At 47.1% G+C, this 25,209-nt stretch overlaps 2 protein-coding genes across 5 annotated transcripts; one reads left to right on the forward strand and one right to left on the reverse strand.

Moving 5' to 3' along the window:
• Positions 1-493: 493 nt before the first annotated feature.
• Positions 494-16,976, reverse strand: LOC107305735 (alpha-galactosidase MYORG-like). 2 transcript variants are annotated; one of them, XM_015848246.3, is made up of 2 exons: positions 14,203-16,976; positions 494-4,619 (listed from the first exon to the last, which is right to left on the reverse strand). In XM_015848246.3, the coding sequence occupies exon 2, from the start codon at positions 4,575-4,577 to the stop codon at positions 2,481-2,483; it is 2,097 nt and encodes a 698-aa protein (XP_015703732.2). In that variant the 5' UTR covers positions 4,578-4,619; positions 14,203-16,976; the 3' UTR covers positions 494-2,480. The 2 variants fall into 2 exon arrangements, with proteins under 2 accessions (XP_015703732.2, XP_015703731.3); XM_015848245.3 differs by lacking the exon at positions 14,203-16,976 and adding an exon at positions 7,367-7,842.
• LOC107305738 (uncharacterized) lies at positions 10,281-25,141 on the forward strand. 3 transcript variants are annotated; one of them, XM_015848254.3, is made up of 6 exons: positions 10,281-10,641; positions 19,076-19,537; positions 21,177-21,317; positions 21,773-21,841; positions 22,087-22,177; positions 22,428-25,141. In XM_015848254.3, the coding sequence occupies exons 1-6, from the start codon at positions 10,587-10,589 to the stop codon at positions 22,633-22,635; spliced, it is 1,026 nt and encodes a 341-aa protein (XP_015703740.2). In that variant the 5' UTR covers positions 10,281-10,586; the 3' UTR covers positions 22,636-25,141. The 3 variants fall into 3 exon arrangements, with proteins under 3 accessions (XP_015703740.2, XP_015703741.2, XP_085385911.1); XM_015848255.3 differs by having other exon boundaries at positions 19,079-19,537; XM_085529785.1 differs by lacking the exon at positions 19,076-19,537.
• The last annotated feature ends 68 nt before the right edge of the window (positions 25,142-25,209 follow it).

Consider the following 25,209-nt stretch of genomic DNA (forward strand, 5'->3'; position numbering starts at 1 on the left):
CCCCAGCTGCATGGAGCATGCACTGCTCAGGGTCCCAGCTTAGTGTGAGTTGGACCCTGCTGATCATGGGATGATGCCAAACTACACACCAGGCAGCACTCAAAAATACACTGAGAGCTGTGCAGGGAATGAGGAGGAGTGTTAATGGCCAACTCCAAATCCCATTGAGGCCTTGGCAAAAGCCCAATGCGTTTCAAACTAGGCTGCAATGTTGCCTATGGGTCCAGCCCTTCACAAGATCAGTTTTTTTGTAAAAGGAAGAAAAACAGAAAAAAAGGGAATTAAAAAATAGACAAAAAACATCGCGGGTCTATGGAGAGCTGTGGTGAAAGGACAAGCTGACAGCAACAGATTCCCTCTGGGTGTGCAGCCAGTCTGACAGCCTTAGGGAAAAAATGGCCTCTTCCATAACAGCTAGTCCTGGAGTCCAGGAAAGCCATCAAGCTGGGCTGAGCCACTTTAAATCCAACCAAGCAGAAAAAGACAGGGACTGTTTGTTTTTTTTTAATTTTTTTTTTTTTTTTTTTTTTTTTTTTTTTTTTTTTTTTTTTTTTTTTTGCTACTGGGGATGTGTGATTTGTAGCTCAGCAATCATCTAACATCAAGGATAATAAACATCCCCTCCAAAAATAAAAGCATAAAGGCAGCCTGGGGTGAGTGATGTTCCCATGTCACCAGTCCCTGCAGCAAACACAGTACTTGCTCAGAGCTGGGAGTGCTAAAAAACAACAGAGACTCAGGCTTCATGAGAAAAACCAGATGTTCCTCCAGCAGTGCACATCCCAACAAGGACAGACACAGGAGGAGAGCATACAGGGATGGGGATTTGGAGAGGGATTTCTGCAGCCTAACAGGCTTGAACTCTTCCACAGGAAGATCTGCTTAGGATAGAGCAGCCTGTATCATCCCCAGGAGTTGAAGAATAGTTGAAGAAGCTTTTTTTCCCCAGCCTATGATTCAGGACAGCAGCAGACCCATGACTGTACACCAGACACACAGATATGGGGCAGGGATGCTGCATGAGGAGGCTGGAACCCAGCTCCCCACCATGGGCACCAGCAAGGTTTGGGTGAGCACCACAGAGAATGTCAACTTTTTTCCTACTGAATCAACAGCCAGGGCTCACTGAGGCCCCAGCCAGGGGCTCACTAAGGCTCTTCTGTCCCCAGAGCTCATAAGAAGAAGCCAGTGATCCCACACATCAAGATGAATCTGAGTGTTGGTTCCTGATCCTGCAGCATGACAGACCCACTGGTGAGGCCATGGAGCCTGGGCATCAAAAAAGCTCCTGAGCGACTGTGATGCTCTTAAGTCCCCCATTAGCTCATAACATCAACCGGCTCCAAAGCAAATCACTAAAGAAAGAGCTTATCTTCTGGGAAAGGAAATAGCCTTTTGCTTTGGAAAGAAACACCTCAGCCCAGAGACCGCAGGACTCTGCTAAACTTCTCAGTCATGTCACCTTTAAACTTCTCTTAGCTTAGAAGTAAGGAAGAATGGACTAAGAGCGGAGGTAGCCCAATTTCCCCAAGCCCACGAGTGCTGTCCAGATGCCTTTATACAGGGAAAGTCGTGTCTGTGGGATGACAGTTCATTAGGATCTACTCTGCTGGTGTCATGGGAGGACAGCTTCCAGGGGAAACTGAGGCAAGAGAGTATTGGGCTGGTTTGTTACTTATCCAAGCTCTCTCAAGAGGACAACTGCCAAGTGTTTTCCTGGAATCTTCGTGGAGGTTGGACTGCACCTGTTGGGTCTAAACCAGACCACAAAAAACAAACAGATCCCCTTAATGGTCTTCAACCATGCGTGACTTGCTGCTACTTTTTAGTCTTGATTGCTATTGAGATTTCATCAAATGTTTGTGGGCTTGTCTGAATACACAACAGAGATATGTTTCTCAGTAATTTGTTTCATTAAAAGGAGGAGATGATTGCCACAGTATTAAGAAGTGCTAAACCTTCTTTCTGCTTTCTTGGATAACACAGTCCATGGGAAATGGAAACTCACCCTGCTTCAGCACCCATCTGATTTACAGGCTGATAATTTGGAGCAACCCCCTTTGGGATAATCATGGATTTTTTAATTATTATTATTTTGTTCTTTTTAAGAAAGTTCTTGGTTTCAACTGCTTTCTCCACTAAGCAAAGGGAGGTTATAAACATCTCAAGGGATCAGGTGCAGTACAACTGCATACAAATGGAGTCCATATAATTCTTTTGGAAAATACAAACTTACACGGCCTTGTTGACAGGAAAATAGAAAGAAAATCTCAATCCCCAATTGTAGGTGTCAAACAGAAAGAATCAAGACATACATTCAATATATTGCATTAAGTTACTCTACAGCAACTGCAACATTAAGAGAGTTAATAGTATTTTTTCTTACATTCATGATAATCAAAAAACTTGAAACTCTATGGTAGTTCAAATTAAGTGTTAATTAATCCATAGAACAGTAACACAGCAGATGGAGGAACCCGTTAGGAAACCCAGAGGAAATAGGCGACCTCGTCCAGGTCGACGGGGTAGTCGGTGAGCAGCACCGGCGTCTTTTCAAAGAGCTCCCCCTTGTAGCTGCTCCATTTGCCCGCCGGCAGGTAGACGTCACGCTCCTGCTTGCCCATCTCCAGCACGGGAGCTACCATGAGGGTGTCCCCAATGAGGAACTGTGAGTCGATGCGGTGCGTGGCCTCATCGCGGGGCGAGATCCACCAGATGGGCCGGATGATGGGGTCTCCCGTATCGGTCACCTCCCTGGCCAGCTTCAGCAGCAGCGGGGCCACCAGCGACTCGTGGAGCTCTGTGAACTTCTGTGCGATCTCCACCACCTCCTTGTCATAGAGCCATGGTGGGATGGAGAACTGCATGGAGGGCATGAAGGCCGACAGCTCCAGCCAACGGATGTACAGCTCCCGGTCCGGGATCTCAACGGCTCCGTCCGTCTTATTGGGGAGGAAGTTTCCTCCAATCATGTCTGGCAATACAAACGGATAGCCCAGCATGCTGATGGTGAGTACTGTGGGGATGAGGGACTTGAGGCCAAGCTCATAGCCCCACACAGAGTCACGGTCAATGATGCGGAAGAAGCAGGAGATGTTCTGTGACTGGTAGCCCACCCGTACCTCGGCCAGCTCGTAGAAGGGGATGGCCATCTCGGTGTAACGCCGGGACCAGATGCTGGGGTCAGAGAGAGGCCGGAAAGTGCTGAACTGCTTGGGCAGGTAGCTGGTCTCACCTGCATCAAATTTGAAGGAGGAGATGCCGTACTTGTGACGGAGCTGGCGCAGGTGACTCTGGAACCAGTCCCGGGCTGCTGGGTTGGTAAAGTCCAGGATTGCCCCAATGCCATTCCACCACTCCACCATGGCTGGCAGCCGCCCTGAAGGCTCCTTGATGAAGAGCTGACGCTCAATACCCACACCAAAATTGGACGAATCCATATGTATGAAGGGATGAATCCACAGAGTGACTTTAAACCCATCTTCCCTTAGTTTTGCAAACATCTCAGTTACATTGGGGAACTTGACAGGGTCAAAGTCAAAGTCCCCGTACGCCTGTGTGTACATGTCATCAATCTCAATGTGGCTGCAGTTGAAACGGTATTTCTTAAGGTTTCTTGAAAAATGTAGAACTTTATCCTGATTGATATCTTTTTTGTAGAGGGCCCACGTGGACCAGATGGGGTAGCGGAAGGCGTTCTCAGCAGGGATCTTGGAGGGCTTGTTGAAGTACCTGCGCACCATGTACTTGTGGATGGAGGTGACGTCGGAGCCCACGCACACCCGGTAGCTCAGCTCGGGGAAGGGCTGCTGCCCCGGCGGGGGCTTGTAGGGAGAGTCCTTGTAGCGGGCCTGGAAGAAGAGGGAGCGCTCGGTGGCGTTGAAGCCCAGGTGGAAGGGCACTGAGTCGTTGATCTTGATGGCCGCCGCCTTGGAGGAGAGCCAGTAGCGCTCCAGGATGCCCCCAAAGCTGTCGCGGAAAGAGTAGACATCGCTGGTGACGTAGGGCACGGGCTCCTGGTAGCCCGCCAGGCGGATGGGCCAGTGCTGGGTGCTCATCTCCGAGCCCCCATACCAGTGGGCGTCCTCCCAGAACATGGTATGCTCCACCGCGGGGCCGGCTGCCAGCTCCTCCCAGCGCACGCGGTAGCACATCACTGTGTCCTTGGGCTTCACCGTCTGTATGAAGAAGTTGAGCGGCCCCCGGTGCGACCGCGTGCAGCTCAGGATCTCGCCCTCCTTGGAGCACGACTCCAGGTCCAGGCTCCCCGAGCGGAACGCCAGGCGGAACACCACCTCCCCGTGCTGGTTCCTGATGACGAAGCCATCCGCCCGCAGGTCCATCAGCTCCGTCTTGAGCCGCTCCGCCTTCCGCAGGGACACTGTGTAGTAGCACCAGGCCACCACCGCGGCAATGAACAGGATGAGGCCCAGTGTGACAGCCCCCAGCATGGGCCTCAGCTCCTTGGATGGCTTCTGCTTCACCGGTGTGAGATTTCTGGTCCAATGGATTTCTTTGTCCTCTCCTTTATGCGTGTTTCCATGTTTTTCTTTGCGGTGAGTAATGTGACTTTCCATCTCCCCTTGGTTAGGAACCTTGCTGCTTAATTTGTTTTCTTCCTGTTGAAAGAAAGAGACACAGTACTCTGTGAAAGTGGTCCCAGTTTCCCTTTCCAACTTCTCTCACATCTGCTGTGTTAGTTTACAAAACAGAGAATAATAAACAATGAAAAAAAGCAACTAACTCTTTCTAACAGCACTCGATCCTTGTGGATCTCCAGCCCTGTGGCTCTGGCTTGCTTTTCTCTTTGCTGTGGTAGCCCACTTGCAGGTTACTTTTTTGGAGCGGGGAGATGCCAGGATTCCCATGACCATCCCTTGGCTACCACCATATTGCATCCTGTTAGAGCCCAGGGAACAGGGCTGGGAAGAACGGCTGGTACCTGGGGACTGGTACCAGCTGGTACTGGGGCTGGGCAGCAGAGTTTGAATGGAATTCTGGTGTTTTTATATGAAATGTTTGCTCTGCCAAGTTTTCCCATCTTGCTCCAGCTGGGGAAAAGAAGGATATTTACCTTCATCCAATCCACCATTTCTTGTCCTAATTAAAGTCCTGTAACTCCCAGGGCACATATCTTACACCAAGCCAGAGTGTCGGCACAGAATTTGGGATTAGGGTGCTAGACTGGAATTGTTGCCAGACCAAGACTATGGCAAAGCCAAAAACCTTAGTTTGTTGAGAAGTGCACAATAATGCCATACACAGCTCAGTTATATGAAGAGCTGCCAAGGTCCCAGCATCTGAAAAAGCATCCAGTGGCAGCAAAAATAGGCAAAAGATGGAGCAGACTACACAAGTCTTGGGACGCATCCTCAGGACCCCAAATTTGCAGGAGCAGTGCATATGGAGGGGAAGAAGAAAGAAATCCATCTTGCTTGGCACAGCTTTCCCAAGCAATATATGTTGGGAATACACACCCACACCACTGTGACATCAGTACCTAAGTATATGGAGATGATTAGCTGCCCAAGGAACCACTAGAAATACCAGAGGTCACTGTGTTTGGTATTGATCACAGCAGCCTTGCTGTCACCAAAAGGAGACACTGGGATATTTTTACAGCAAGCTGTCGGGGTGAGCAATGCTTGGCCCTGAAAAAGAGCCAGAACGGACAAAAGGATCAAGGGCAAATATCACTGTTCTGGAACCCTTCCTTTGGGGAAGAGACTGCAGGGAATAGGAAGAAGAAAGGTCATAGTGCCCCAGGGAGGTGACAGCCTGGTCCCAGTGTGGGACAGGGGCAATTTGGGTGCAGGTTGAGTTACACGCACACTCAGGGTGAGCTGCCAGGGTTCAGGGCTGGCAGCAGCCCCGGGATTGGCCCCACTCCCAGCTCAGCTCGGGTTGTTTCCAGCGAAACCATGGTGTGTTTGAAAAACAAGCTCCTCGCTTTGAAGATGTTTTTGTGTACTCAGCCCTGAGTTGCCGCCCTTGAGTTTTCTTCTTTCTCCTTCCTTCCTCTTTTTGCCCTCCCAACCTGCCTGCTAGCTGGGATTTCTCTAAGATGAACACCACTGCTTTTCATAGACAAATAAAGGGGAATAGGGATTTCAGGAGTTCCTCCTTTTTTCTTTTTCCTTTCCTTTTCTTTTTCCTTCCCTTCCGTTTCCTTCCCTTGCCTGACCCTCCTCTCCTCTCCTCTCCTCTCCTCTCCTCTCCTCTCCTCTCCTCTCCTCTCCTCTCCTCTCCTCTCCTCTCCTCTCCTCTCCTCTCCTCTCCTCTCCTCTCCTCTCCTCTCCTCTCCTCTCCTCTCCTCTCCTCTCCTCTCCTCTCCTCTCCTCTCCTCTCCTCTCCTCTCCTCTCCTCTCCTCTCCTCTCCTCTCCTCTCCTCTCCTCTCCTCTCCTCTCCTCTCCTCTCCTCTCCTCTCTTCTCCTCTCCTCTCCTCTCCTCTCCTCTCCTCTCCTCTTCCCTTTTCTTTTGTTCCCTTTTCTTCCCTCCCCTGTACTCTCCAAGGGGCCAAACCGAGCACAGAGACAGGGTGGGAGCAGGCAGTGGGCACACCTGTGCTTTATTTGGGTTGGTTTACTGGGTGCTGCCACACCAGCCATTCTGCTGTCCTCCACAAGGAGCCTCGGTCCCTCACCCTGAGGGTACGAGTAGCCCTTAATGTGTGCAGATTAAATATTGACATAGCTGCCACCCTTGCATGCAGAAACTGAGATAGGACTTTAGACCCTCTTAAACACAAGCTAGAGGGCATCAGGGGAGGAAGCGCACAGTACACAGAGAGAAGGAAGCCACACGCCTTGGTGCACCCACCCACATCTGCCCCCTAACTTGGCACACATGTTATGAGTATGCCAGGTCTCAGCCCATGTCCCAGCCATGTGATACCTGAGCCCTTGGGCTTTCAGGCTTCACAATGCAGGGAATGAGCCTTCAGCTCTGTTTGCCTGTCCCTGGTGAAGTGGGGGAGCATCTCCAGTGGTGAAACAATCCCGTTTAACTACAGGGAATGTTTATTATGTGAAAAATCCATTTTAAAGGGTTGTCAGACACCACATCATTGCTGTCAGGCACTTGCAGGCAGAGTGTGCAGCACATTCTGACCAGAAGTGCCATAGGTAGCTAGATATAAGTCACACTCATAAACAAACCATAGCTCTATCAGCTCTGCAAGAGCAGATTAATTATTCACCAGCCCCTCTTCAACTGCTCGAAGCGGGACTTTTCGACACTAGACACACCCCAAGCAAAAAGCAGTTCTCATCAGCTCCCATCTTCCAGCCTGGCACACACAAAGTGCTGCCCGTGCTGGGATTTAGGACTGCCCGTGCAGGTTTGACCCCCTCCCTGTGAGCTTACTTGCGGCGAGAAAAGAGGCTCCGCTGTCGCTGCAGGGGAAATGGAGCGATGGAAGGCAAAGGCTATCGCACAGCTTAGCTACAAAGCCAGCAGGGCTTAGCGCGAGGGGACGCAGGCATTGCCAGAGGCTGGGGGAGGTCTGTAAACGGGAACATGGGTTTTGATGTCCCTGCGCTGCCCTCTGCACTGAGAGCTGATAGCTCATCTCACTGTGATCGCTGCTTGCTCTTGCTTATTGCAAACACCCCCCCTAGAGCCCGGCGGGTCCAGATCGCGTCCGGAGCAGAAAGATTTTCTGGGCTTTTCTGTTCCTCAGAGCCCCTCGCCTGCAGGAATGGAGCAGAGTTTGCTGCACAGTCGTTCACTCCTCACAGAAACACACCCTTCCTTCCCCATCCAGCAGAAAGAAAACAGAAATAATCTCCTTGCCCAGCGCAGGGCTCCGCTTTAAGCGGTGTTTGAGCCCAGCGCTCCTCTGCATCCTTGGGGAGCAGCTCCATCTGCCGAGCCAGCCCGGGCGCCAGAACGGTCCTTGCCGAGCAGCTCCGGGTGTGAGGAAATACATGGAGCTCTGGTGCTGCCCAGTGGGGAAGGAAAGTGTGCCCAGCCCACCCTGAGAGGTTCGGTGCGCTGGGCTGGTACCAGGTAGAGAAATAAGCCAGGAGTTGGCTCTGCTCTGGATTTCCCACCGCTCAGACCTGGGCTCCCTGGAGTCTCTGTTTGGAGGGTAAGCCCTGCCTGCTCTCCTTGAGGCAAAACAGGTTGTAGGCCCTCATTTCTGGTTTCTAATTTCTTGTAACAATAAGCCACAGACTCAAATGCTCCGTAGAATCATAGGATAAAATCGTAGAATCACAGAATAGTTTCAGTTAGTTGGGACTATTAAAGGTTATCTGGTCCAATTTCCCTGCAAGGAGGAAGGATGCCTACAGCTCCAGCAGGTGCTCACAGCCCCTCCAGCCTGATCTTGAGTGTCTCCAGGAACAGGCATCCACCATTTCTCTGGGCAACCTGTTCTGGTGTCTCACCATCCTGATCACAAAAGCCTTTTTCCTTACATCCAGCCTAATTCTCCCCTCTTTTAGTTTTAAACCATTTCCTCTTGTCCTGCTTAGGCTTCCTTAAGACTTATCATTTCACTCTGATTAAAGTTACCATGCAAAATGAAGAGGAAAATGCAACGCACTCAACAAAGTGCAGATGGAGCCATGCTGTTCCAGGAGATACAGGTCAGCAAGGACCAACTGGACACTGAATTGATGTGACTGGGAGCCAGAAGTTATGGACCTGTCCTTCTCTGCATGGGAACTATCCTTCACTATGTGGGAGATACCACAGCTTGAAAGTTGCTTGCTCCTTCCTAGGGAAGCTTAGGAAAGTAATGGAAATGTTATGGAAGAGGCTAATCTGTGCTGTCAGTTAGCCAGTGCACTGTAGAGGAATGGGCCCTGGTGCAACAGAGTTATTTTGTATGCAAATTCTTCCCTTTGTGTATAAGAAATAAGGCCAAAGTGGTGTCAGAGTTTCATAAGAGGGTGGGGGCTTTTAAAAGGCACAGGAGCAGAATGATGACATTCTCCATGTCAGGGATAAGAAAGATCTGCTTCCTGGAGACCCAAAGATCTCAGCGGCTGATGTTAAGCTGTTTTGTTTCAGTCTGTGCTGGCTCTTGTACTTTTAGACCGACCATTTTCATACATGTTAAATGCCATGGTGTTCTGGGTTAGGCTCTCCTCCACCCACTGCTGGTGGGGACACACTGAATATTCTGTACTTATTACTAGGTAAAAGGGGATTTGCCTCTGGTGATCTGAGGCACCACAGACCTGAAAACACCAGCACTGGACAAACATTTGAGATGAAAACAGCAGGAACATTTTAAACCTCTTTATTGTTATTTTTCACTTTTCCTTGGACAGCCACTCTGAGTCCTCACCAGATTCAGGCCTGGGGACTGACCCAGCAAGGTTATATTAAATGTCGTGTTAAAGTGCCATGTCAGGGCAAGAGAAAAACACCTTCCTGGTGTGGCTCAGAAAACCCTTTCTGGGGGTTGAAAAGAAACAGTGATTCAGTGGGTTGGGAGAACAAAGACTCAGGAGGAGAAAAACCAGGTGAAGTACCAGTTCCATGGAAAGGAATGATTCTGTGATTAGCTACAGAAGAGCATAGCAACCTCTGCCTCAGGATATACATGGGAACATTCTCCACCTGCCTGCAGTGCACCTCCATCAAGAGAAGGAAAACAAGGTCCTCCCTCTGCTCCTCCTGCAGAAGAGATACTCTCAGTGAATGCAACAGAGAGCATTCACATTTTAAACTTGAGAGCAAAGCAGTAATGTGGATAATAATAATATTAATAATAACATATGTGCTGTTTTTTTTTTTAAATTGAAAACACCGGTGTTCAGTGCAACTTGATGCACTGCCATGGGGAAGCCCTGCAGCCGCAGTTCTGCAGCACTGTCCATGAGTGCAGCACGATGGTCAGGCAGGAGCAGCTCCCCAGGGGACTCGTGTTCTCATGGGCAGAGCAGGGAAATACGATGCTGATGCCATCGAGCTGGGGAGCCAAAAGGAGAAATGGAGTGTCTTTGTACAAGAGGCTCCTCTGCGGTTAATGATGGATGCAGAGGGGAACTGCTTCAGCGAGCAGGTGAGACAGGGAAGCGCAGCGAGGAGGGGCTGGCGGAGCGCACCTCTGACAAATCCATCCCTCAGGCCTCCCCGGCTGCTGTTCCCCCCCGCTGCTGCTGCTCGGAGAGCAACGTGGGGCTTTCCGCAGCGCAGAGCTCAAACTGATGCACGCGGAAAAACAACCCCGGAGAGCCGACGTGACAGCGCCCGCCCCAACCAAGTTTGGGCATCCCACGCCCCTCCGCACTTTTACTTCTCCCTCCCGGGCGAGCCCCGCATCCTGCTCGGGCCCAGCCCCGCGGGGCAGCCCGCCAGGCTCTTTAACATGCGGCTCCTGTTGCCGAGGAGCAGCGAGCGGCCGTGGTCGGTGCGTTGTGCCCTCCAGCCCTGCTCGCCGTAGGGCTGCTCCTACGGGATAACGCCCAGCGGGACCGCGTCCCAACGCCGACGCTTCGCTGATAAGCCCACTGCCAAGGCTCCAGCGCTAGGATAAAAGAGGAGATTCCTCCTCCTGGCAGGCTTTTTCTGCCTTGAATGACAGAGAGAGCTCCCGAGGCTCCTTCCCCGCCCGAGTTGGGACACAATGGAGCTTCTCAGGCTGAGTCTGAGTTGCATTTGCCTTCTGCCTTGGCTTGAGGGTAAGTTTCTCTTCCTTCGGGGCAGCCAGAAAAAGGAGAACTGAGGCACCTCCTGGAGCTTAACCTAGTTTTCTGCTGAGATGCTTTGCCTGCAAAGCTCTAAGCCCGCTGGCTGTAGAACAGGTGCCCACAGGTGCATTTCAAATTTAAAACAGGGTGTAACACAAGTGTTTAAGGGGTCTGTTCGTGCGGGGCACTGCAGCATCGTACCAGCCACTTCTAACAGCAAGTCAGGCAAACAGCGGGTGAATTAATCCCTGGGTGTTGGTTTCCTTGTCCTGTCCTGGTGTCATGCAGTGGAAAAGGGGACAGGACCCTGCAGTGCTGGTCCTGCTGCATAGTGGTCAGTGGGAAGCAGGATGTGCTGGGGACCTGGTGCTACTCAGCACTGCACAGATCATGCTGTGCTCCAGTGGGTAACTGCCTACTGCCAAGGCCGCTGAAATACAGCATCCTGCAGGCACGGGAGGATTGGGGAGCCAAGCAGCCTGGGGTCTGGGGAGAGAAAGGAAGAAGCCTTAGCACGCAGCATCCTGCAGAGCCAGAGAAATGTTTCCCAGGAACAAGGCCCCCAGCTGGCCCAACTGTCATGGGCAGTGGGCAGCAAAGTCCCAGAAATAATAATTCTGTTTTTATTTTGTTGTTCTGCCTGAGGATGCAGGTTATTGAAAGTGCTTCACCAGAAGTGTTTCAGGGTTCATTCACCCCTGAACTGCATGGACACGAGACCTGTGGTTTTACAAGCAGCACGGTTAGAGATTTTCAGGCTCCCTGGACAAAAATTTTGTCCCTGCACCTGGGATTTTTATTCCCTGAAGAAAACTCTCAGACTCACAAGTCATTTTTTTTGGACCCTAAACCCTCAGTTAAAGTAAATCCAGCAAATTCCACCTCTCCTTTTTAAGCCCCTGACTGGATGCGTGCATTTTGTTGTGCCAGTGAGCAGTGAGATGTGCATCAGTGGGTCAGGGAAGGAGCAGGAGACGTTGGGATGTTGGGACTGCAGTAAAGCTGTAGGGATCTTGTCTTTCTCTTTGCTCCATAAGTGATATTGCCCAGTGCTGGGAGGCAGCATTGCTTTGCTGCTGTCATGCAACAGGAGCCCCACAGCTGGTTTATTGGTGAATTAAAGAGGATCACAGGATGTTTCCCACCAAGTTTCTGTTCCTTTCCAGTGAAATGCAGTTGATGTAATTGTGTGATCAGTTGCTGCATTTCAGCTAAACTGCTAATAAAATAAAACCACAGGGGTTTTGCAAGAATTGAATGCATCTCTCTAGTGTCTGTCAATGCTCAAAACAAGCTCAGAGGGCAGGGAGCAAATGTTCTCTGTTTGGGGTGATCTGCAGCCTATCCCACCTGCAGCTGCGTTCCTAAGGCACTGAGCAGGACAGAGGCACTTGCTCCTGGCAGACTTCAGAGGGTTCACTTTCCTGCTGGAAAATGGGAATCCTGGAATTGCAAAAGCTGCTGGTAACTTTGGAAACTCCCTGCCAGCTGTGGGGGAGCTGAAGTGTCTTCCTGCAAAGTGAAGTCTCACAGCACCCCAGCAGAACACTGTCCTTTGCTTGTGAGATCAGACAGAAGCTGCAAACAAAAAACTGCTGAAGTAAAGCCACATTTCACACTGATGCCTTCAAGGGAGCTGAGTGCAATGGCTGCATAGGTCTTTCTCCTACAACAACCCCTAAGGTGATGCTCTCCTCTCCCCAGTCTGCGCTGCTGGCTGCTCCAGTTCCACTGTTTTGTTTTTTGTTTTTTTTTTTTCTTCATTTGTGGAAAGGGAATAAAGCCCAATGGTATCCAGTACTTTTTCTTCCCCAAACATTTTTCCAGCCTCCAGCTGTTTTCTGTTCAGGGGATTTCCTCACCCCAGTGTGTTTCAGTGGATACCAGATTCCTCTCCTCCACCTGCATGGAAACTCTCCTATGGCAAGGATGCTGTGTGCATGGAGCCATCTACTCCTTAATGCTGTTTGCCTTCCCCTGGCACCCCCAGTTCCATTTGGAGCTGGTTCCTGGCCAGTCAGCTCCAACCCAGTCTGTCTGACCTTCCTGGATTACAAAGATCTCCTCCACATCTCCCTCCGTGGACTGTTTTTCCCCACATACATCAGCTTTTTGTCCTCGCTGGCCTCTGCTTCCCATCAATTACTACACTAAAACTTTCTCTTTGTTTTTATAACTGCTCTGGTGTCTTAGATACTCAGCCAAAAGCAGACCTTATACCAGTAAGAAGAGCAATGAAGACTTGCTGGTCAATCAAAAAATAAGGTTTTTCCTAAGAAAACTGCAATAGTAAGGAAAAAACACAGGGCAATGTTGTTGCTAGAGCAACAGCTGGAAATGAGTCTCAGATTACCTTGTTGCTGGAAAGTAATCTGAGTGCAGAACAAGAAGTATTTGCAATCAGGTGCTTGCCCTGACAAGCAAATTGCCAGCTAATTACTGGCAATATCAGCAGGCTTTGTTGACTCTCCTATAAAAATGACATGACTTGATGAGAGCTAATCTGTTGTCTGAAGTGATGGAAATAGTGCACCATAAAGCCACAGTTGCCAGGTAGCTGCTCGCTCAGCTCCAGGTTTGCCTTTGCCCCATTTAAAAAAAAAAAAAAAAAAAAAAAAAAGGAGAAAAAGAAAAAAAAGAAAGTGAATATTAGTCCACTGAATACTGATCTCAGATTTAAATAATGACAGATTTCCAAAGCTGCCCCATGCCCAAGAAAAGTCCAATGAATCAAAGGACAGAAGCTCTCAGAACTTTGGAGCTGTCACCGTAGGACAAACAGGAGAGAATGTGTGGGAAAGACAATAGCAAGAATGAAATCAGTGCAAATGATGATCTAATATCAGCTGTACAGTTCAGCTACCTGCCTTGGCAGTTGGGCAGTGTGAACAACATCTGAATCCTGCATGGAAGTTGCAGTTCCCTGTTCCTCAAACAGGCAGTGATTTGTGTCTATCTGCGTTCTGTGGGAGAAATATGTGTCTTAAATCACCCCTGCAGGTTCTCTACTGGTTTCTAAGAGACCACTTGGGAGCAGCAGTCTTGAGCAGAGGGACTTTTTATAAGGGCATGTCGTGACAGGATGAGGGGAAATGGCTTTAAACTGGAACAGAGTCAATTTAGACTAGATGGTAGGAAGAAATCCTTTACTGTGAGGGTGGTGAGACACTGGAACAGGTTGCCTAGTGAGGCTCTGGATGCCTCCTCCCTGGAAGCATTCAATGCTTGGCTGGATGAGGCTGTGAGCAACCTGGTGTAGTGAGAGGTATCCCTCCCTAAAGCAGGGGGTTGGAGCTAAGTGATCTTAAAGGTCCCTTCCAACCCAAACTGTTCTATGATTCTATGATTTGCTTTCTGTTAGTGGAGGCCCTGGAGTTGAGGATAGATGCAGAAAGTAACTGGAAGTCAGCTAGGTGGATTTTCAAACAACTGCCATATGAAGGTCTGTTGAGGGCATAAATCACAGTTACAGTGTAAGGGTATTTCTCAGCCACAACTCTCAGAAAAACAGGCCCTCGTTTGGGAACACCCGCCCTACTCTACCCGACTTACTTGGAAAACAGCCCTCTGACTGTTCAGTCCCCTTCTTATACTCTAATTTCAGGAAGTTCCTAAAGAAAAAAAACATGCTGTAAGTTCATGAGCACTTCTTGGGCCATTCCCTAGTCCATGCCTTGCTGACTGGTGTGGGGTGGACCTTCACCTATGTAAACACACAGGATTTCAGTGGGGTTATAAGGCTTTGATCAACCTTCAGATTTAACCAGTTACCCCAGTCTTTCCTACACCAAAACACACTGCCAAAGCGGAGGCATTTCTAAAGACTGGACACCTTTGGATCAGTGTGATGGCCAGCACCATGGCTATCACTGCATCTAGGTTTCCTGCTTTTGACCAAATGCGTCTTGGTCATCTGCTTCATCATACTCCTCTTATGACAACAAGGTATTTTTAATTTCCTCATCCCACAACCCCAGGCTGGTCTCCTGCATTGGTGGGATTTTGTAAAAAGGAACTATTTCTGGGCAGCATCCAGGTCTGCTCCTTCTCACTGGTTTATGTTTGTCCATAACTGACAGCACCTCAAGCTGCTTACTTCAGTTAAATTAAAAGTAATGTTCCTATAAGTGATCTCACAGGGCTTTGTTTTGTGCCAGGTTACATCTGCAGGGGAACATTCCAACCTTCAGTGGAGCTTCCCTCTTGTTTTGCCACAGCATCTTCTCATTTCTATCAAGATCTGACGCTCAGTAGGAAATGGAAACAAATAGCACAGAAACAGCTTCCTCCTGTTCAGAAAAGGCATTAGGCTGCATTTTCGCTCATGGCAGGATATGATAGCTTCAGGCATCTCAGCAAATTGCTGCTGTTGCTATGATTAATTCCATGAAAGTCTCTTCAGCCCTCATCCACCAACCTTCTGGACTGCCTGGTTTTGCAGATGTGTTATAATGAGTCAGCAGGAATGTCTGAATTTAAGATTAGTCCTGAAATCGAATCCTGGTGATCAAGGGTCTGGATAGAAAAGAGTGGTAGCTGTGCATTAGCAGCATAAGGCACTGGAACAGGTACTAGCAATGAGGGGAGATAGTGTGCTTGCCTGAAGGAAGAGGGTTAGGTATCAGTACGGGATAGGGATTGGTGTTGTCCCCATCACCACAGTGATGTCTGAGAACCTAAAGTTGCCTTTCTCTGCACTGCTGTGGTGGCACCCAAGAAGACATGGGAGCTCTCCTGAATGGTGGGGGATTCACACAAAGCAACCTTTACAGCCGATGCTGCAGCTGCACAGGTGGCTGCCTGCCTTCCAGAACAGGTAGAGGCAGGAGAAGGTGGATTCCTCACTGTGACTCCACAGTCATTTCCTCCTCAGAAAAAAAAAAAAAATCCCAGCAACTTGGCAAGAGAAATCAAGCAGAGGCATATTGTCAGAGTTAGGATCCTGACTGGGGAGGGCAAAAGAAGCCAAAGTCAGTGTCGGTTCCGTATTTCCATGTTCCTTGCTCACCCATTTTGGAAATCTGCGCTCATTCTGTTCTGACTAATCTTCTGCCTCTGCATATCTGTTAAAGGGAAGCACCAGCCCCACACGATGTCCTGAATGGCTTTGATCAAGCAGTGAAGGCGCTGCTTAGAAAGAGTAGACACTTTCCCATAAATACTGGGGCTACAGGTAACTGAGGCTCTCCTGACAGCATTACCTTAATTAGGAATGTTGCATGGATTTTGCTGCTGGTGCTGTAAGGAGCAGCTTGTCCCAAGGGTGGTTATGCCACAGAGAGGCAAGGGACTGCATTGGCTTGTTTTTCTTTCTCGTGACCAGACAGAGTGGCAGTGTCATAGGACGAACAAGCTGGCATCAAGTGCCTTTGCTAGAAATTGTTTGTTTTGTTCCTAAAAATATAAAGAGGCCAAAATGTTCAAGCACAAGCAGATCAAAGCAGGCATCTATTCCAGCTCCGTGGGTAAGGCTGGCATTTTCCACAGAGGCTGTGCTGACATCCCCAGGGTGTAAGTTGGATACCATGCTCCAGGCTACCATTTCCAAAATGTTAGACAGCCTCATCTGCTTCATCGGGCTTCAGGGACTCCACAGTTATGGAGGAAAAAAATCATTTTTGTCCTGACTTAGGAGTCTCAGTGCCTGATGTGTATCCCAAGGTAAATATGTTTCTGCTTTCTTGGTGTCTGTATTGCTTATGATTTATGTGGGGTCACATTGACTGTTGCCAGTTACCTTTAGCTAACCATCAGTGACTCCTTTAAGCATCAAAGTGTCAACCTGCTTGGACAACACAGTTCACTGGATTCGATTTTGGAATCAGGTAAATCAGTAGAAACAAGAAATAGAATCTGCAGACAGACAGACAAGTGTGAGAAAAGCCAATGCAGATCTTGTAGTGGGATCACTAACATCAGTGATGGTATCAGTGGCCTGGAAAATGGTGAGCTGATCCAGACCTTGCACTTGTATTTGCGAAAGGCTTTGAGAAAGATTCTTCTGTGAGGACCTTAAATACTCAGTCCTTACAGGGTAATGAGAGATTTCACCCACAGGCTGGTAACTGGATAAAGGTGAGGAACAAAGAGGCAGAATAAGTTGACAGTGATCACAGCAGAATGAGGTATCTGCAGGCTCTGACAAAGATCAATGGCACAGTGATCTTGGGAAATGGGGTGAATAATGAAGTAATAAATTTTGCTGATGGCACGAAATTACTCAGAATAAGCCAAAGTGAGGCTGGCTGTGTGGAGCAGCAGAAGGAGCTCATGATACTGATTGAGCAATAAAATGGTTATTGAACGTTAGAGTGGAAAACACGATGTAATTGTACATGGGAGAAATGATTTTAATCATAGATACCCAACAATGCTCTCCTAGCTTTCTCATACAGCTTGGGAAGGAAGCACTGGAGTACTTGCAGATATCTCTTGCATGCTCTCTTTACTTGCCTGATTTTTACTCTCTTCCCTACAAGCCAACGCTGATACTCAGTGCTGGAGACAGGATGAGGTGCTCAGAAAATACCTTATCTGACCCACCAGGTTCTCACGTTCCCCTGTTACGTTTTTATGTGGCTCTCAGTTCATCACTTCTGAAACTAATTTCTCTCAGTTAAAACGAAGCAAAGTGTTTCTGAGAATCCTGCATTTCAGCTCCTAAAAATAAACAGATTGGGGGCAGGAGGGGTGGGGAGTGGATTGCATTCATCCCTTTGGATTTTCTAAAGATTAGGGGAGATTAATTGAGACATTTTGGTATATGAGACATTTCTCCTCCTAGCAGTAACCCATGTCTGAGGCAGAAATTCAAGCCTAAGGCGCACTGAATGTTTTTATCCAGCCCTCACTAAGAAATAAAAATGACGGGACTCATGTGCTACCCAAAGATCTCCCAGAAATTTAATTGCCATTTAGGAACCTGCTCTTGGCAGGGATTGCCTGGGTTGGTGACTATCTCAGGTCCACAAAACCGAATTTGCCTGCATGGACACATCCAGCTTTCTCCCAGGGCAGGTGCAGGAGGTGTACCGTGATTTCTGCCTGAGTCTCCCCATGCATTCAGACCTGACCAAAAGGCCCAAAGCTGTTTCTGATTTAGCAGATTACAGACACTATTAATCTAGCAGACCCCTAGAATTTCCTGAAAGAAAACATGAGAGTTCTTTTAAGCTATTGTTCCTATTCTTGGTATTGTGTACCAGCTCCTGTTTACACTGTCATTATTTTTTTTTTTCAAGTACTGAGCCAAATACCTGCTGCCAAAGAAAAGCATTGTTCCTTGCTTTGCGAGGGGAAATTCTGCAGAAATAGATGTTCAGATAAACATTGGTCTTCTTGTCTAATACCATTTTTCAGTCTCCTCTTTATACTCAGTGGTTTATATTGACAGGGTTTTAAAGCTGTGATTCCTGGGGAAGCGCTGAAAATGTCACTGCAGGAGCTGAAAGTTACTACTTGTTAAGTGTAATTAAACCTAAAATATCTTTGAGAATGTGGAAGCTGAACCACTTCTTTCTATCCCTCAGCCTGCAATTTAGGCATAAAATACGGAACAAGGAAGGAGCTACATCTGTGTCAGCAACGTGTGGTTTTGTATTTGACATTTTGCTCAGGATGTTTGCAGGCCACACCTGCTGATTTTGTTCTGAAAGTAGATACAGTTGTCCAGCTAACAGGATGATATCCATTTCAAAAGGCATGTCTGCTATGGGACAGCAGCAACATCTTTTACAGCGGGACCCTTAAAAATGGTAAATTCATGTCTGGGAAGTGCAGACCAATGCCAGTTTAGTTTGATGTTTATTCCGAGTTGTGTCAGCCAAGTGCTTGCAGACTTCTAACAGGGTACGGTTTTATCTTAATGTTCCTGCAGTAGCACAAGAAGACACTTAATGGAGCGATAGCCTAAGTGGCCTAATTGGCCCCAGACGGATAGCATTCAGAGAGTCAAGGGTTTCAACTGCTTTTTAAATGAAAAAAAAAATGAATTAGAAAAGGGTAAAAAAATAAAAAATAAAAATCCAGGCCATCCAATTATTTTGGAGGAAGAGAAAGATGGGTGCTGTTTTCAACCTATAATCAGTTCATCAAATACAAACCAAATGTGTAGAGACAGATATTTCATGAAAGTACCATTTCCCAGGGATGGTGCATTTTTTTCCTTTTAGTTATATGGGAATTAGACACACAGCACTGTCATTGCTTTCTTCCCTCCAGTATTGCTCCCCACTTATTTTGCGCTCTGAATTTTAAAGAACTGTCATTCTGAGGAATCAGGAGGCCGAGTGAATGGTTTATGTAGCCAAGCCCATCTAGGTGCATTACATTTCCCTTCCCCAGGGCTTTTACAGTGCTTGGTGCTCAGGTGATGTGTTTGCCTTGGAGATGTACCATATTAAACCCTGCTCTGGTTGTACTGCAGTAGCAGAGGGACAAGGCTTCCTCATCAGGAACACCCGGCTGGAAAAATGCATCCACGTGTCCCATCATGAGGCTGATGGCATCGGCCTGGCTGAGTGCATGCCGCACTCCCAGCAGCAGCGGTGGAGCTGGGACCCGGCCAGCGGGACCATCACCAGCCTGCAGACCAAGCAGTGCCTGTCAGCCCACAGGACAAGGGAGTACGGCCTGGCCAAGATGGAGCCCTGTGGGAACAGGGAACACCAAGTGTGGACCTGCAGCAAGAAGGGGCACTTGACTCTGCAAAGCTTGGGCTTCCACCTCAGCACCAAGGATGGAGGCCACAAGGTCTTTGTCTCAAGGAAGAAGGACAAATTCAGCAGGTGGAAGACCTTGGAGGATGAAACCATCTGTGCTGCTGCCACTCTGAGACCCGCTGAATCAGTGCGAGGAGTTGTAGACACACGGGTGTGGATATATGAAAGTAAGATGAGGTAGAGTTAGAAACAGCTAACTGCTAACTTTGGGCATCAGCCAGGTCACGTAACACCAGGCTTTCATCCTTCATTCTAACTCATGGTCGCATCAGCCTCATCTGCAGACATCGAGACCTGAAAAATCACACTCAGTTCTTCCTCTCCCCTCCCTTCTTCCACTCCATGGACCAAAATACAGTGTTTGTAATGACTTTTCTGTGTTTGTTCACTGTAGGTGACAAGGGTCCCAATCTTGCTCAAGGGAAATTATTTCCCTCATAGGAAGGTTTCACGTCCTCAGGGAGATTTTCGGCTTTGCAGAAATGAATAAAGCAAAAAAAAAATATGATGATTTTCTTTTGGCGAAAGCAAATGGACAAAGAGTAAATGCTTATGACGCAAACACATTATATCTAATTGGAAACAGGAGATAATATGAGAGCTTTTACAGCTGTCATGTAGACAAGATGGTCTGTTAATGAGGTTTTTAATAAGCCTACTAGAAAGTTAACGTGTAATTATCACAGACCAGTAGTCACAAGCGTTAATGTTTGTTTAGCATGAAGGTAAATACAGGAAATAAAAATCAAATACAATAATAGGCAAGCTAAATATAGGCCAAGACATGCATACGACATTTAAGATATGGGAAAAAGGCATGTGAAAAGAGCATTTGCATTCCCTGAGGCAATGTTCTTGGCAGTCCAGGGCTGCCTCAGAGCCAGGCTCCCCAAATAAGGCTGCAAGGGTAAACACAGGACAGGCTTTAAATCAGATTGCACTAGTGTTCCCTGGTCAAACTGACAGCTTTTCTACCAGCCCCACGGCAGGCCTGGCTTTCTTGCCACATGGATCAGTGCAGGAGAGCGTCCTGCTGCCATGAGATTTGACACAGCCTCCCTTCTAGCAGTAGGTGCTGTCCTGCACTCTACCAGTGTTGTAAGCCTGTCAAGGCAAAAAATGCTATTGAGTTTTCAGCCAGTTTGCTGCCTCTGATAGCTGGCTGCCACACAGAAACACCTGCCTTTGGTCAGAGCTTGTTCTGCATGTCAGATGCTCTGCAGTACTTCAGGGTCCAGCTCAGGTTACTGCAGCAGCAGTGCCTGGAAGACACTGTGCAAGCCCACCTGATACACAAGCTTTTCCCCCCTTCATTTGCATTCCTATTTGCATTCCAACAGCATCTAGATCAAAGCAGGGCACTCTAGCCCCTCCAGAAGTCAGTGTGCCAGATGTGACCTTTTCATTCAGCCTAAAAACTCTGCAGTATCTAGATTTCTCAAATAATCAGCAACATTTGATATCTGGAATCATGCTTATCTTATTCACTTGCAAGAGATAAGGACTGTTTTCCACCCTTTTGAGCCCATTTCTTCATCTGCTGTGTTAGTGTTACCTGTAACACTAACTGTAAACTCTGTTCCAGCTCTAGATTCAGTCTTGAGAAATCAATTTATTCTTTGAAATCCAAGAGGAAGACCTCTGATATACAGTAAGAGGTGACTGCTATTGTGCTACATCCCATTTGCTTTGCAGGGTTAGGACTAACACGGCTGGGCAGGGTTCCCTTCCTTTGCTGGGCACTGAATGTATTCAGATTTCTGTGCAAAAAGTTTATTATAACCACGTGCTTTATTTCCTGCCAAGGTAAAACCATCGATTCATCAAAGACTGATGCCATGGAGAAGGAATCTTCTGTGGGCTTGACCGACTCACCTCTGGTGAATAAATTGAACAGCACAGTGGTTCCTGTGAAGACCAAACAGGCATACCTTCCAGAACGCGAGGGTGAGCACTTTTCTGAACACATATACAAAAACAGCAGGAGGGAAAGTGTGGGCAGCATCCAGCAATTACTCGAGCTTTCTTTTTCTCAGTATTGCTAAGCACTTGGGTACTCCTGAAGAACTTCCATGTATACACCTGAGAAACTTGAGACTTTACTCTCACAAGACACATTGAGATGTTTGTCCTGACAAGTGGTTCAGTGTATGGCCATAGCCTTAACCTGAAGGCAAAGCCATAGGATGTGCTAGGAGCAAAGGGAATCTATAATTGGGTACATATATCAAAGCGTCTCCTCCAACAACTGGAGCAAGACACAGGGAAACACTGAGGAGCAAGTCTTTTACCCCTTTCTGGCTCCATACATGCTGCTAAAGCTCAGCTTAGAAAAAAAACAGAGCTTCCTTTGGTCCAACAACAGGAACCACTAACCTGTGTCTTTCTGCTTCTTCCCCCAGATGTGTTGTACAATCACTCTAAAAAGCATCATGGAAATCGAGGGAAAACCTCTGGGGCAAGGCTTGCAGGTGGGTCCAGAGCATGAATGGCTGTCATCTTCCAGGCAAGAAATAAAATCTTCCTATGGCCAACTTCAACAGAGGGATACTGTGCAACTTAATGCAGCTGTATGGCTTTGATGTTATAAAAAAAAGCAGTTTTCCTGTAACCTGCTAGTCCGCAGGGACATTCCATGTGTTGTTGCAGCAACACTGGTTATTGTATAAGAATGGGGATAGGCATGGCATGATTGTTTTCTATTACATCCTCCCAGGCACCAACTGGAAGACGGCAATGCTAGTCCTCAGCCCCCTGGCATTCATACTGGGATTAATAATACTGACACTCAACGTTCATTATAACAAGTAAGTTAGGTTATGGTTTTTCAGGCTGTTGCCTCTGTCTGGCATTTCAGAAAATGGCTGTGCTTGCTTATGCTGTCATTGATTATTTCTCCTTTCTACTATTGCCTTCCCCACTCACTATCCCAAATAAATACTGCTGTTGGCTACCTCTTCTCTATGCGTATGATATAATCCTTGAAGATTATTAAGGGAATTAAGCAACAAAGTGGCAGACACATGCCATTACATACTCTTGCTTCTTTTACCCCAGAAAGAAGAAAATCCTCTCTGCTCTGAAGAACCCCCCAGCCAGCAGCAATAGAGCTGACTTACAGGAGACGTCTCCCTTACGAAGATGCCCCCAGCCATACCTCCCACCATCTCGTTCCCCTTCCTTGCGGCATGGAGAGATACTGATTGAGTGGAAAGATGGAACTGTCACTCCTCTTTTCGATAATGCCAACTATCAGGTGGACTAGCACTGAAATAACAAAGCTGCTGTTTCCTTGCTTGTCACTCGTCACCATTCTCACCAAGAAGAAAGCCTCCATAATGAACCTCCTCCCAGGCGTAACCATTTTGCTGGGGAGTTGTGAGAGCTGGTTTTTTGTGGGGGTTTTTTTTTTTTCCCCTTCTTTAAACACTTGAGAACATTAAATCACCTTATACAGCACAAGGTTGAAGCAAGCAGAGCAGACTTTAGTTTAGGCACCCAATGCCTAAATGCTTGGATTTTCTAGGTAACAAAGCCCAGATATAGCAAATCTATTGTCCTGAATTTCTAGAAAGTAAATAGTTGGAGGCAAAGTATAATGTGAAAACAGAAGCTCTGGTGATCTATTAATACTTTTAAGTTTAAACTAGCTGCCAACAGTCACAGAAGGCTGTCAATTACTTTGTCAGTGTGTGAACTTCACTGGTAAGTGCTGTCTTCTGGACTCAGAAATGAGTCTCCTTCAGACTATCTGCCAAAATACTCCCCCCACTAAGCTAACACAGCAAGTCATTTTTTGTAGTTTAAAAAATTGCACTCCATTCCATTCTGCATCACTGCAAGAATCCTGCTGAGTATCTGTCTCTCAACATGTTTATGTATTTAAGATTTATTGAACCTTATTACAATACACATCCTCTTCCTTTCCATAGAATGACAAGTTAATGGTGCTGCTTGTTGGGGATATTATCTGGCCATTTTATACCAGTTTCAGTCTGATTTCCTGTAGTCACACGGAACAGTCAATGAACAGATATACTGCTCCCATCTAGAGCAGGAACAGTTTTTGTTGTATTTTGTAGTTTTTATTTTTTCTAGAAAGAAGACACTCTTCAGCTTTTGCACTTGCATAATCATCTGTAACCTGTCATGTTCAATTCTGATCTGTACTCAGTGAAACTTGCGATGTCTTAGAGCATTCCTGACATTTATGAGTTTATACCTTCCTTCTTGCTGATCTTGTGACGCTATAAATCAGAAATATCTGGAGAAATACTAACACCAGCACGTTACAAGCATGAGCTGCATCACTGTATTTGTTCAGTAGTGCAAGAGAAACTTACCTTACATAAGCAACATTTCTCACTTTTTTCTAAGTGAAGACATGCGATTTCAGTGGAGCCTGGACTTCACAAAATCACTGAATGTGAGGTTGGCAGGACCTCTGGCTCCACCTGGTCCAACCAGGACAAGTGGGGACACAGAACAGGTTGGCCAGGAGCACATCCAGGCAGCTGTTGAAGATCTCCAGGGAGGAGACTGCACGACCTCTATGGGCAAAGTGTGCTAATGCTCTGTTACTCAAACAGCACAGAAGTGTTTCTTGATGCTCAGACAGAACCTTTAGTGTTTCAGTTGGTACCTGTTGCCTTTCATCCTAGCACTGGGTACAACTGAAAAAAGACCTGACTCCATCCCCTTTGCAGTTCTCTACAGTTTGGTTTTACTTAATCTATGGCAGACAGAAGATCTCCAAGGAATTTGCCTCTGACCTTTTTTTTTTTCCCTTCTCTTTTAAACACAGACCCACAACCTGGTGAATATTATATTGCTATGTTATTGAGAACTTAACTGGCCTAAAAGAAAGAAAATACAAACCTTACCAGTTCAGGGTGTAAACTCACAGAAGTTGGTTATAAATGTCTTCCCCAGACATATTATTCTCTAATTTTTTTACTGGAGCATTTCCCATATTCTGTACACACATTGCTCAAAATGCCCACAAGAACACTTCACCAATTACCACACTTGTACAGCTTTTAACCTTTTTTTTCTCAATTAGGATGCTTGAAATTCTGTCTATGGAGCATCCTGTCTTACAGTGCACAGCACTTACTAACCTCCAAAACGCACTTCGGGAGCTACACACAGAGCAATGCCATTAGAACACATACATAGAGTTCAACAAGTGCTGCACTTTCCACAGAGGCAAATGTTTACTCCTGCTGAACAGGCAAAACAGATGACTTGTTAAAGATGCTCTGCAATTCATACTTTACATGTAAATCTATCCCATAAACATGAAGGCAATAACACAACTGTTTGCATAGCACTGATTAAATGGCAGCTTAAACAATAATGTAAAAAACCAATACTGTGAAACTGTACAGGCATCTGTTTTCTACCCCTCCCCCTTGCTGGTTGTTATCTTTTAGATACTTCTCATTGTCTTACTTAGATTATATGCCAGGACCAAATTTTTCCAGATATGGGCAGGGGAGCTAATAAACATGGCGTTTCATCATGAGAAGACCCAAAGATCACATTTTAAGTTGTCCAACAGGAAAGACTCTGAAATAACTGATTTGCCCTTGGGTCGGGGATGGACCAGGTGACACTGTAAGACACCCTCTACCTCCTTCCATCCACCAGCTGAGTAACACACAGAGCAGTTGCACAAACTGGAGTGCTGTTCACGTCCTGCCATCACCTGAATGTAATGCTTTTACACAGTGTTCACAGCTGAAATAAAACTTACCTGTAAAATGGAATAACACTGGAATTTATTCGTTTTTATACATCTGTAAAAAAACTGCACTTTGAGAAGACTTTTGTAAAT

Source organism: Coturnix japonica, chromosome Z, assembly GCF_054131305.1.
Source record: "Coturnix japonica strain WE chromosome Z, WE-NBRP24, whole genome shotgun sequence".
Lineage (NCBI taxonomy): Eukaryota > Metazoa > Chordata > Aves > Galliformes > Phasianidae > Coturnix > Coturnix japonica.

Bases quoted from the DNA above. Each gene is read 5' to 3' on its own strand.
- LOC107305735 (XM_015848246.3), bottom strand. From the start codon at position 4,577: ATGGAAAGTCACATTACTCACCGCAAAGAAAAACATGGAAACACGCAT.
- LOC107305738 (XM_015848254.3), top strand. From the start codon at position 10,587: ATGGAGCTTCTCAGGCTGAGTCTGAGTTGCATTTGCCTTCTGCCTTGG. The intron at 10,642-19,075 runs GTAAGTTTCTCT...GTTGTACTGCAG, and splicing joins CCTTCTGCCTTGGCTTGAGG to TAGCAGAGGGACAAGGCTTC. The intron at 22,178-22,427 runs GTAAGTTAGGTT...CTTTTACCCCAG, and splicing joins CTCAACGTTCATTATAACAA to AAAGAAGAAAATCCTCTCTG.